The 13354-nt window shown below is 32.1% G+C and overlaps 2 protein-coding genes across 5 annotated transcripts in view; one reads left to right on the top strand and one right to left on the bottom strand.

Moving 5' to 3' along the window:
• LOC129222143 (ubiquitin-like modifier-activating enzyme ATG7) overlaps positions 1-6165 on the top strand; it is a 54263-nt gene extending 48098 nt beyond the window's left edge. Inside the window, 4 exon segments of the mRNA XM_054856602.1 lie at positions 2395-2510; positions 3687-3852; positions 3936-4055; positions 5903-6165. Coding sequence (XP_054712577.1) covers positions 2395-2510; positions 3687-3852; positions 3936-4055; positions 5903-5935 — 435 coding nt within the window. The 3' untranslated portion in view covers positions 5936-6165.
• Positions 6166-8255: 2090 nt separating this feature from the next.
• Positions 8256-13354, bottom strand: part of LOC129232842 (5'-nucleotidase domain-containing protein 1-like) — a 109643-nt gene continuing 104544 nt past the window's right edge. For all 4 annotated transcript variants that reach the window (XM_054866975.1, XM_054866952.1, XM_054866967.1 and 1 more), the window contains one exon: positions 8256-8496. In XM_054866975.1, the coding sequence (XP_054722950.1) occupies positions 8353-8496 (144 nt within the window). In that variant the 3' untranslated portion in view covers positions 8256-8352. The remainder of the gene's footprint in view (positions 8497-13354) is intronic.

Below are 13354 nucleotides of genomic sequence, written 5' to 3'. Positions count from 1 at the left end.
ACCTTGCAAATATTGAAGTAAATAAGAATGCCCCTTTAGCTTTAGCATACTTTTGGACAGTTTTGGATGGTAAAAACCACCTTCAACCAGTTTTGGACAGTCCAAAACCCAACCCTGTTTGCTGATTAAAATTGTTCTAGAATCCAATCATTATTAGAATCCGAAATAATTCTAACAAAACAGCATCTTAAAACTGAATTAAAAGTCTTTTAATTGCATCAAAAAATGAAAACTTAACTTTTCCAAACATTAACTACATTGGAACTTGCTGAACCTAGTTTATTTCCTAGGGACAGGATACTTCGACCAGTGAATGAATGCAGCCCAGCAAATGAACAAAAATGAGCGAGTTAAAAAAAAGAAAAAGATTTCAATCTTTTTTTTTCTTAGTTATTCTGGAAACAGTAATTTCCAAAAAGGAAAGAAAATGAGAAAGAAAAGAAAAACAAAAAGTCTATGAATGGAAACTATTATATAAAAGTGTAGGAAAAAAAGTAAATCATAAAGCAATGAAAACAAAAGAGAGTATTAATAAAAACTATAAAGTAAAAGATGAGTAAAATGAATGAGGGATATGGAAAATCCTCAATGGAACCTTGTTTTGAAAAAAAAAATCTCATTTTATTTAGTAGAAAAATTTATGTTCACAGGTAAAACACTTTAATTTACTATGTTGCTGCATGCCCCCCCCCCCCACCACCCCCGTCCACAAAATATTTGAACCAGAACCATAAAAGTTCTCCCAGTTTTTAAACTAGTATGTTGTGACCATTGCGAAACTTTCTTCTATATCTTTCTTATAATTCTGATCCCATCCCATGCTTGACGCAGCAATATTCCCAACAAAAACAAAGTTACACACACCATAACTTGACAACCATCACAATTCCCGATTCATCTCAAAAGCAAAGCACAGAATGAAAAATGAAAATTATTTTAAAAGCCTTGCTTAAAATAATTGCAAACATTTATTTGTTAACAAACACAAGATGGCAACAGTTGAAAAGTTTAAATCATCGCGATTTTCTGATCATTTTCCAACAATTAAAATCACGCAAAATACACAGAAGACAGTCTATTACGATTTATCTTTCTTATTGTTGAAATTATAAAGCTATTTTTTTATTCACAAAAAAAATCAGCCCCCCGCCCCCATGGAGCGATTAGTGTCAAAATTGAACCAAGGCCTGTTTACATATGGATTCACATTTATTCCAAATTTCATCCAGAACGTGGCATTACTTCTTGAGGTATGATACTCACAATGAAAAAAAAGATTGTCCAACTGCGCCACCCCCCTTTCAGCTGTTGATGCCAAAAAAAAATCATTTCTTATACCCTCTAAGGGCAACTTGTCATTAAATTTTTGTTTGATTCCGTTCATTATTTCTTGAGATACAGCAGTCACAATTGATGACAAAAAACATTCCAAACAAAAATTGAATCAGCACCTGTACCTGTTAGGGGCAACATATGGACCAAATTTTATTTGATTCCGCCAGTTACTTCCTAGGGAATAGCAGGTGCGCATAACTCAAAAAACGTCCCATTGCTTCACCCCCCTTGGAGGAATTCGTGCCAAAAACCAATGGGCACAAATTCACATAGTGGCACATATGTGTTCCAAATTTCGTTCGATTTCATGCTGTAGTTTTTAATGTAGAGCGGCCACAAAAACATATGTGACACACACAGAGACAGACACATTTTCTAAAAATGTTTGAAATGGACTCTGCACATCTCAAGAGGTTTGAATCCGTCAAAATTCGAACTTCAAAAATTTACACGAATCCAATACTTTCTTCTATATATTGGATATAGAAGAAAGTAAAAATAGTTGCATCTATCAATAAAAACGTTTCTACAGCACAGTGGTGCAGTGAAGGGTAGGTTTTGGGGGTGAAAACACTCCAAAGCCATTAGTTTTAACATAAATGCAAATTCTAATGCTGTAGTTTATAGGCATGAAAGAACTGTTTTGATCAAATAAAACCCTTCAGAAGGTATTTTTGGTCATAATATCGCCTTCAAAAGGTATTTTTGATTTAAAAAAAAAACCCAGAAGGTATTTTTCATTAAAAAAAACTCCTCCATTTCTTTCTCCATAGTGCTACATTCCAAATGTTTTTAAAGATAAAATATGTTTCTGAAAGGGAGATTGTGCTTAGGTATTCTTTTGCTGGTCAGACTTCCCTATATATGTGCAGTTATTTTCAGCTTAGTTTTTCGTTTTTATATTACAGCTTCACTATCCCTTTTTTCTTGGCTAAAATTTGTTTGTTGTTACTCATCTATTACAAATGTTTTATATGTATCTGATCTGAGTTTTTAGCCCTTTTTTTCTAATTTTGGTTTATGAAAAATTACAACTTTTTTTTTTACTTTGACTTCCAGTCAACGCATGACAGAACTTTGGATCAACAATGTACAGTAACAAGACCTGGTGTTTCTTTTATTGCATCATCCCTAGTTGTAGAATTGATGGTTAGCATAATGCAGCATTCTAAAAGGTATCTATTGAAACATTTTTCAATATTGTAGCTCTTTGTTATCTTAGCCAAGTTTGTTAACCAGTTGGGTTCATCTATCTGTATGATCTTATGTTATCTGGAAAAAGTTTTGTAGGCAGTGTACCATTTTTCTTATTCGGCGGCATGGCAGTGCCCCCCCCCCCCCCCAAGTTGTGCAAAAGGAAATAAACAAAAGAATAACCATACCATCCTTAGCTCAAAGGGGGGGGCACTTTTGACCCTCCCTAACTTTGTTGGGGATAAAGCTGGAAGCCTGAATTTTTAGTGACTAAGAGTTCATACTGCAATGAGCTATGCAGTTGAACCTGTCTATCTCGAAAACTTATGTGGATTTTTTTTTTTAGATTTCTTTGTATTAGTTGCACTAATTCCATGTTTGTCCTCCATGTTTATCTCAAATGAATTTCCCCAAAAACTTTTATACCTCAAAATCCAACTAGTCTGTCTTTTTTGGAATTTGATCCCCAGATATCTTTATCAGTTGTAGAACTTGCAGACAAAAGGCCCTTTTTCTAACATCAGCTGTTATATAGTCTTGGAGACAAAGGAAAACTAAAGACAACTTGTGAGACAAAGGAATAGAGCCCAAGGAAAACTATATGTAGAAGGAGCAAGTTTTCTAGGAATTCCACCCATTTACAAATGGGGGGAGGAAGGGGGGAGAGAGAGATAGCACTGTTGAGTGCTGAATATGCTTCCTGAGTTTTATTTTTGGGCCCTTGAGAACAGTAATTTTGTGCTGTTTGTTCTCTGGGTTTATGCCGTTCAAAGGTTTAAACTATTTCAATGGAGTAAAAAGTAAAAGTCAAAATTTTTGAAACGTTCATTCTTAAAGTTATGCATAAACTTTGCTATTGAAATAATCATTACAACTAGTAAAATGTGTAATCATAACATGTTCTACTATAAAATGTTCAACATTATTAATGTAAAAGAATCTTTACTCTCTGATTTCACTCCAGTTGCGTATTTTTATAACTTTTATCAGAACCTCTATATTTTGAAATCTCCAGATCTTGAATTTTTCTTCTATCCCAATAAATTTGAGATAGACAGGTTTGATTGTACTTGCAAATAGCTGTGTACTCTATTACATGTTTTCTGCACAAAATATTTAGATAATTATTGATTGAATGTCTCTTTCTGTATGTTTAGTGGTCAAGCTCCTGCCAGCATTCTTGGAGCTTCTGATACTTCAATTCCTGACCTGTCAACTGAATTAGGAATTGTACCACATCAAATAAGAGGTCATTTAGATAAATTTCAGAACACAATACTTACCAGCAAAGCTTTTGATCGATGCACTGCTTGCTCAGACAAGGTTCTTAAATCATGTGTATTGATTTATTCTTCCCTTTAATTATTGAACATTTCATATTCATTTAATGTTTATTATTATTACAGGTTGTTATTAAATACAAGAATGAAGGGTTCGATTTTCTGCTTCAAGTATTTAATGACCCTAATTATTTGGAAGAAGTTACTGGGCTAAAAGAGTTAATGAACAGCATCAGCATGGATGAAGTAATTTTTCTCTTTGTTTGAAGTTATTCCCAATGAAATCGGTTTCTTTTTTGTTTTTCTTTTTTAATATGTGAATGATTAAATACTAATATATTATTTCAAATAATCAAATGCTTTTATTTGCCTTTTGTTTTTTTTAGTGTTTTTTTTTCTTTTTGTTCTGCTGTCCCCCCCCCCCCCCCCCCTTCAGTACCTCATCTTGAGAAAAGGTGTTTTTTCTCGGTTTTTGTGAAGCATGTTTCAAATATTTTGTACATTTTTTGTCACTAAGATAGAGTAAGAAAAGTATAAGTTTTCCATTAAAATAATTACTCTTTTAAATTCAATTTTTCATCACTCGTTTATGTCATTTTGTTTTTATTTATGTATTTACTAGCAGTACCCGCACAGTGATGCCCGTGCTAAAAATTTAATGGAAGTCCGTTGAATGAAAACAATTGACGCCCTCTCCCCCTCTGATGTGAAATGATCATTTCACATCAGAGGGGAATCAAATCATGAAATTAGATTTACAGTTGCTTTAAAACTCTATTTAGCGAGTGAAGGGGTTTTTACTGCAATTTTTAAAATATTTCGCCAAATAAACAAAAAAAAATAATATTTTTCAAATGTAAAAATAGTTCCGCAATTCTATTGTTTACCGCCAAATTCACTCAGCAACTACCCTATCTTAATCCATCCGTCTAAAAAGAAAACATCCTGTGGAACATTCAAAAATCATCGTCAGAAAAAAAAAGAAAATGTTGTACATTTCACTCTGATAAAAACAAATCAAAAGTTTCTTTTCTTTCAAAACAAATCGCCAAAACAATAAATAACATTTACGGTTGCTTTAAAAAAAATCCTAGAACCTCCTGAACTGCTCCGCGCCAAGCGACCACGCTACCGGAACCCAGCCGTTTTGCGAGTGAAGTGGGTGTTTTTTCTTTGGTAATTAAATAAATTTTTCGCCACACAAACTCTCTCTTTATAATATTAGTATAGATTTATTGATTAAGTTTGTGCTTTATTTCATATTATATTCAAAAGATATTTGTGGAAGTAATCTTTTATTTCAGCTATTATTGTTTTTAAGAGTTAATTTTTGTATATTTTGCTCAGTTTTTAAGCCATTTAAGTAGAAAATAATGCTAAAAAAAATAAATAAATATTAAGTTATGTTAGTAGTTCCAAAGTCAAAAATTTAACATTGGCTTATTGTTTTTATTTCAATTAAAAGGATACAACTTTACCAAAGAATAAATAACTAAATGAAAAAAAAGGGAAAAGGTACTGTTATATTTATAAAATTTAGCTGTTTTGGGAAAATATCTTTGGCAAAAATGTTTCTTTTCTTTCACTTCTTTTTAAATATTTTGAAATATATAACTTGTATTCAAAAAAAAGAAAGAAAAACTAATGAAAATTGTAAAGAAAAGCAAAGCAAAAAACAAAGTTTATAAGTGTTATTATAAGAATAGTGTTATTATAATCATGACACCTTATAAATAGATGGTGTTATACAAAAATGGGTCAACTCACCAAGCAGTACTTATGAGTAAATTGAGTTTAAAGTTGAACATCAATGTCTAGTTTCTTAGAAGTTGATTGGCATTTTGTTCATTAAATGGCATAATAATACAGAATTGGCTTACATCTTTTTTGCATTTTATAGTGTATGAGTTTATCAACCTATGCAGGTAACTCTTTTTTTTTTTTTTTTTTTGAATTTTTGTGGGTTAACTCATTTTTTGCAGTACACCGTCCAATGTCTTTTATTTTGTAAATTGTGAACAGAGTAATTTCAATATATATTTGTCCCATTTATGTATTTGCCTTATTTAGCTTTACAATCTTTTTTTCTGTAGGTTTTTGAACTGAGTGATGATGACAGTATATAAGTGGAATTCTGTAACCTCAAGAAATAGTGATACTTACTTTTCATTATTTAAAAATCAATGAGCTTTTAGAAAATAGTTTCAACTGCAATAGAAATGATTAATTATACAATAGTCATCATTATCATTTTTTTTTTCTTCAAATATTCATTATTTTGTGTGATTTTTGTACTTCTGTAATATATTTTTCTAAGATTGTGATATTGTATGAAATAAATTATTATTAAAGTATACTTTAGCTGCTTATTAAATTTTTATAAATAAATAATTTTATCATATGACATATGTACCTATGACATATGTATCAGTAATGTCTTCAGCATAAATACATAAGTTCAAATTTTTGGGAACTTTGACACTGTGATTCATTATTACCCAACCAAAAAATCTTTTTAGAATTTTTTCCACCATATCCACGTTTTAAGAAACTCTGATGTTGATGTTCTAGTAGTGAGGGCGAACATCTTTTGTTATGTGTGTCAAATATTTTAAAAACACTAACTTAAATCTGGTGCTGTCTCACATTTTCTAAAGGTTTTAATATTTTCCTAAGCTATAAATTAAAAAAAAAAATTCTGATATTTAGTTTATGCATATTTAAATACTATATTTAACAAAAAATAAATAAACTTAATTTTAAAGAAGAAATCAATATACATTTAGAAAAACAGTGGTGATCAAACAGTATGAAAACAAGAAATTAGTAACTTATTTTTGCATGGAATTTTGTCTTCTAAGTTCTTAGATTGCATTTTCATAGCTCCACTTGGTGCATTTCAAAGCCAAGCAAGCACCAATAGCATCATATCGCTCATGGGCTGCAATAGTGACAACTCAAAAAACACACATTTTGGAGTGAGAACAGGTGTAACTATGAAAATACACATTCTTTTCAGCAGCAATACTAGCACAACTCAAAATTCAATAGTAGGCCTTAAGATGGCAGAAGTAAAATGCATTTCTTATGCATTTTCCTTAGCAAAGAAAACTTTAAAGTCACTTAACTCAAAACATGATTTTTTTGAGTTGTACTGCTATTGCAACCCATGAGCAATATAATAGCCAGCTGATATTTTTTGTTTGCTTTATGCTGAAAACTCAAACAAAAAAATTGTTTTGGCACTTCTTTTTCCAGACAAACTTATTTCTGAATTAATATTTTAAGCATTTTTCTGATGAACTAAATTTTTTAACTAAATTATGGGATTTTCATTTGCTACCATTGGTATGACTTAAAGTAAACTTTCATGTCATAGGTTCGCTATCACTGGTCTAATACATTTTTAAATAATATTTTTTAGCTCTGTTTAAATTAAATGATGATGAAAATGAGGCCTCATTAACTTTGATATTCATCTTTACATCAGCATAACCAGATTTTTCTCCTGAAGAAGGGGAGGAGAGGGTCATACAGTCCATTCACTTATTACAGCAAATATATTTAAGTACTTAGATTGAAGTATAGTTTAAAACCAAAACTTCTAGAGGCTTTTTAACTTCCATCCTCCCTGTGCTGCTCTAGTTTTCATCACCCCTGATTCCACTTTATTGCATTTCAGTCATTGATGAGTGATTTTTAAGCACTTACTTGTTCATGAAAACTTGCTTGTTCCAAAAAAGAGAAAGCAGAGAGAAGTCGTGCCATGGAACCTTGTTGCTGAATTTTTTGAAAAATTTTGTTTCAATATGGAGAAAAGAATTGCAGCTTCTTTATTTTGTTGCATACCTGTGAGAAAGTTCTAGCTCATTGTTTGCATTCCTATTGGTTCTTTATTGGTTAATCCACTATTTTTACTTTTTATGCTACTTGCTTATCTGGCTCTTGTCTTTGGTTGGATGCCTTTTCACCCATAAGCTTATTTCTTTTGCATTGAAAAAGGCGTTCCTTGTAATGCCGAAACAGGTATCTGCAATTTGTGTTTTTTGACATTGTTATTTCTTATTTTAGTTTTATTTTGTTCAGTGAAAATATTACTATAAATCTAACCTATAGAACACATTCAGTCTGAGAAAGGAATACCTTTGTACATAAAAGAAAGTGAAATATTAAAACTTTAACTCACACAAAATTGCAGAGAACTGCATACATTTGTTTCAGGGTTACAATAGATGAAAATATTGCTTTTGTTGGACATCTTTTCAACCATAAGCTCAATTCTTTTACATTGTAAAAATGTTCTCTTGTAACCCCGAAACATGTGTATGCAGTTCTCGGCAACTTTGTGCAAATTAACATTGTAATATTTTCTTTGCATTTAGTTTGCTAAATTTAATATAAACAAAATGTTTGGAAAACAAATCAACAGAAAATGTTTCTTGAACATAATTTACTGTGATGATATACATACTTTCATGGGTTTTCAACAGTATAACAATAGTGTAAAACAAATATTGTTGATCTCAACAAATGATTAAAAAATTTATGAAATTATACAACAACATATTTTTTGTGGATAGTCCGGTGCAAACACTTTTTTCTTAATGCCATAAACGAAGAAACGTCCAGGGTTTCCATTCCATTCATAAGTAGCACAGTAAACTGGGATGGTATATATGGTGTGTCTCTGAAAAATAATTTTTTTAAATGCTTTTATTCGATTATTTTTTAAATCAAACACGTACAGGAACTGGGAACAAGGCTAGTTTTTGCAGTTTCACATTTCAGACAAAAATGTAAATTGCTGCATCTCTCCCTACAATTTTAATGGGGTCGTTTCAAAAATTTTAAAAGTTTTTTTTTGAAAGAGCATGCTTAAAAACATAGAATGTGACCATTTTAAAAATAATTTGTTTAAGTTTAATATTTTAAAAAAATTACCTAAATCGGTGCTCTTTCATTGTTTACACTTCTGTCGTGTGGCATCACAAATGATGAAATGCCATTCAATGTTACCATTCACAGAACAAAATATTTAATTTGCATCTTTACTCATGTGTATTGGCAACAATATGGTTGATAACAAGCATAGAGCGTAATTTTTTTAATTTGCTGCTTGATTATCATAACGTGGAAACGTAGTAGAAGGATGCGCCAAATTGCATCATTTGTGACGTCATAAATACCACGCCTTGTTTGAAAAATTGGACATTTAAAAAAATTAATTTAAAAAAACTGTTGGGAAATAAAAGTATTTTCTGGGTCCATGTATCTTTATACATAAAGGTCTACGCTCTGTTCGGATGTCCGGGGTAAACGTCAAAACCACTGGAGGGATTTTAACCGTTTTTTCACCATAGATAGCTACAGAATCGGGGAACAACTTAGGCTATAATTTGTTCCTTAAAAACTCATTTTTAAAAAGTTATGGTGGAAAACAGCAAATTTCATGTAATATCCCCATTCAATGATTAAATATAAAATCCATTGTTAGAAAAATTCGTTGCCTAACAACTGCAATATTAAAAGTAATCATAATGTAAATTTTGAATCAAGGCCTCTCTGGAGCAAGCATGACATTTATAGCTTTCTTAGGAGTTGCATCCTTATCTTTATACATAAAGGTCTACGCTCTGTCCGGATGTCCGGGGTAAACGTCAAAACCACTGGAGGGATTTTAACCGTTTTTTCACCATAGATAGCTACAGAATCGGGAAACAACTTAGGCTATAATTTGTTCCTTAAAAACTTAGTTTTAAAAAGTTATGGTGGAAAACAGCAAATTTCATGTAATATCCCCATTCAATGATTAAATATAAAATCCATTGTTAGGAAAATTCGTTGCCTAACAACTGCAATATTAAAAGTAATCATAATGTAAATTTTGAATCAAGGCCTCTCTGGAGCAAGCATGACATTTATAGCTTTTTTAGGAGTTGCATCCTTATCTTTATACATAAAGGTCTACGCTCTGTCCGGATGTCCGGGGTAAACGTCAAAACCACTGGAGGGATTTTAACCGTTTTTTCACCATAGATAGCTACAGAATCGGGGAACAACTTAGGCTATAATTTGTTCCTTAAAAACTTAGTTTAAGAAGGTCGTGATCGAAAACAGTAGATGTCATGTAATTTCCACATCAAATGATTAAAGATTAAACCCATTGTTTCGAAAATTCGTTGCCTAACAACAGCAATATTAAAAGTAATCATTATGTAAATTTTGAATCAAGGCCACTCTGGAGCAAGCATGACATTGCTTTCATAGGAATTGCATCCTCATCTTTATACATAAAGGGCTAATCTCTGTCCGGATGTCCGGGGTAAGCTTTAAAACTACTATAGGGATTTGAACCATTTTTTCACCATAGATAGATACATTATGAGGGAGCAACTTAGGCTGTAATTTATTCCTTAAAAACTTAGTTGTAAAAAGTTATGGTGGAAAACAGTAAATTTCATATCATTTCCCCAGTAAATAATTAAAGTTGCAACTCCAATAAATTATAGGGGGCGCAGCAGCCACTGTCTAATGGCGGATGAAAAAAGGTGAAACAAACAAATGCCATAACTTATAACTTGCTTTGACATTTAGTGAATGACAGTACTTTTTCATCGTGTTTGTGCGAAGCTTTCTTTTTTAATTCTTCTGAAATTACATTATTCCACAAACTGCTTGAAGCCGGGAATTTACCCCAAAGAAAACTCGTGGAATGGAATGTTTTACCTTTTTCTTTAGTATTGGTAATCACCGCAAGGTAGCATATTCGAGCTTTAACGTTGCGAATATAAAACCCATTGTTACAAAAATTCGTTGCCTAACAACAGCAATAATAAAAGTAATCATAATGAAATTTTTGAATCAAGGCTTCTCCGGAGTAGACATGAGTTTAAAGTCGTTTAAACATTTGGAAACTCTACTTTTTGCATCTTTAAAGAAACATAGTAGAGAGCTTTTTTTTTTCCTTTGAGTGTGTACTATTGAATTAAATAAAGCGCACGGTTTTTTCAGTGATCTTTGTTTTTGTTAGTTCATATTTTGGAAATTCTTCAAATTTTTATATGCTTAAATTCGTGCTTTCGTTTCTAAATGAATATTCGTTCGTTCTTTATACTTACTGCTATTTTACTTTAATGGGTAAGGAAGAAGCTCGATTTTTAATCACGTCAAAGTGATATGTTTTGAGTTCTTTCAGTTAAAACAGAAACGAAAGGAAGTAGCGATTGTTTCTTACATTTATTTCTGACCCAGGCAACGCCGGGTATTTTTGCTAGTTTATATATATATATATATATATATATATATATATATATATATATATATATATATATATATATATATATATATATATATATATTGCTCATTCTATCCATTTCACTGACTAAAAGTAGTACTTTTGACTGAATGGAACCACCCCATTATGATTTAAAAAGATGAATTACACTGATAAACAAGCCATAGATATCTGGCATGGTGTTTACTTTTTCTAATGTAGTTTTTCATGCTGATTACATATCTGAAAACTATTTTGCTCTACCACGTCAGGTTTTCAAGCTATCAACAAAAGCATACATTTTTTAATTCCCTTTCGTTGAATTTTTTTTTTTTTAATGGAATGTTGAATTTTCCCCTGGATTGTAAGTTGTTTATGTCCCCCCCTTCCCCCTGAAATCTTAATACCCCAATGAAATGCATAAGCTACAATGTTATTTAAAAATGTTCAGTTCCCCTTCACAGTTCCATTATTATGCCTCCACTTCATATAAAGTTCGGGCCAATGAAGAACATTGTGAAGGCACTAGACAACAACTCAGATGCCTTTTTGGCTCCTATCCAACAAGTTTCCAGAGGTGAGTCATGCGAAAGTGAAAAAAGTGTGTTCAATGGATCCACAAGTAAGGAAAATCATTGACTTACTCAGCAGTACTGAAAAATATGTATGGTTGCCATTCAAGTTTGCTGTAGAAAATTTCCTTGGAAATAATAAATCTCCTGAATATGTAATTACTGTGCAGAAGTGCATTAGTGCGTACAGCTTGATGGGTTGCAACGGGTCCCTTAAGATTCATCTCCTCGACTCACATTTGGACTTCTTTCCCAATAACCTAGGTTCTGTCAGTGATGAACATGGCGAACGTTTTCATCAGGGCATCTCGGTGATTTATAGGGCCTGATTTAAGTGTAAGCTTATGAGGCCCGGCCTTAGGGACCCCCTAGGGTCTTCAAAAATTAGAAACTTTTTTGTACACAGAAATGTTTTCAATTGTTTTGAACTATGGGAATTACTTTTTGATCAAGTGTAAGTTTAAAAATTTAATTGTTATTGCTGGCTCTGTTTCAACCAAGTTTGTGAGTTTAGTGGAAAACCAACTCTCTTCTATTAAGCGAGACAATTATGAGGAGTGGCATCGAGTTAATTTACAGTATTTCAAGATGTTTGAATCTTTTGCAGGGCCGACGCCAGGGGGGGGGGTGCTACACGCAACCAGTTTTTCAGAAATGTACCGCCAATTTCTTGTTAGCGATGCAAGAAAAGAAGAAAAAGAGAAACTCTTCGTTGTTTTAAAAAATAAAAATATTAAATATAAAAGAACAAATGAAAGAATAGTGGCAAAAAGTATTTTTCCTATAAAATTTGAATGGAAAATATAATCTTAAAATACAATTTAGGAACATTCATGATTCTCTTTTATTAAGATTATCTGAGTAAGGACCGCGGAAATGTACGCTTCAAACATTTTTAATGGAAAAAAAAATCAGTGCACTATTCACAAGGACGCAGAGTGGGTATGTCTACCTAGTCGGAAACTATGGGACCGGCTCAAATTAAAGTATTGTGCATAGAGTAAATTAGCATAATGGGATGGAGGACCAGCGACAAAACGTGTACGCCTTGTCTCTCGGCGGCCCTGATTATACAAAACCATGCTTCATGGTTCTTCTGTTTAAACAAAATAAACAGGATGGCTTTATAGGGGCAACCGAAACATTCCCATATTTGATTTTTTGGTGAAAAATATTGTCCTAAAAATCGTGAAAAGTGGAGAAAAATGCATTGGTTGCCGAAACATATTTGAAACAGAGAGAGAGAAAAACAGTTTAATGCTAAGAGAGATTTAAAGTATTGTGATGAAAGCTCACACCAGAAGTTCTACATGTTTGAAAATAAAAATCGTAAGTAAATCAAAGCTTAATCAAGAGATGCAAAAGGAATATTTAAAATAAAATGAAGTGGAATGAATAGGACCAAAGGTATCACAAAAAATTATCACATCCGTTCAAAATGTTAAAAGTTCCTTTTCTGGAGCCGCAGACGCTTGTATTGCAAGAAAACAAAAATATTGGACTGGAAATTGAGAATTTTACTACGGGAAATCCAAGCAAATAATTGTGTTTGGTTTGTTAAATTGGAAGAAAGTATTACCACACTATTTTTGTCAATAGTTAAAGTTTAAAATGATGATAGGGACGAAACCAAACTGAGGGTAGAGTGGAGAACTCCAATTCCTTTTCTTAACGTCCCCAAAGCTGGTCTGGAATTGAGT

This window comes from Uloborus diversus, chromosome 1 (genome assembly GCF_026930045.1).
Source record: "Uloborus diversus isolate 005 chromosome 1, Udiv.v.3.1, whole genome shotgun sequence".
NCBI classification, from domain to species: Eukaryota; Metazoa; Arthropoda; class Arachnida; order Araneae; family Uloboridae; genus Uloborus; species Uloborus diversus.
This window is presented reverse-complemented; position numbering and strand designations above follow the sequence as displayed.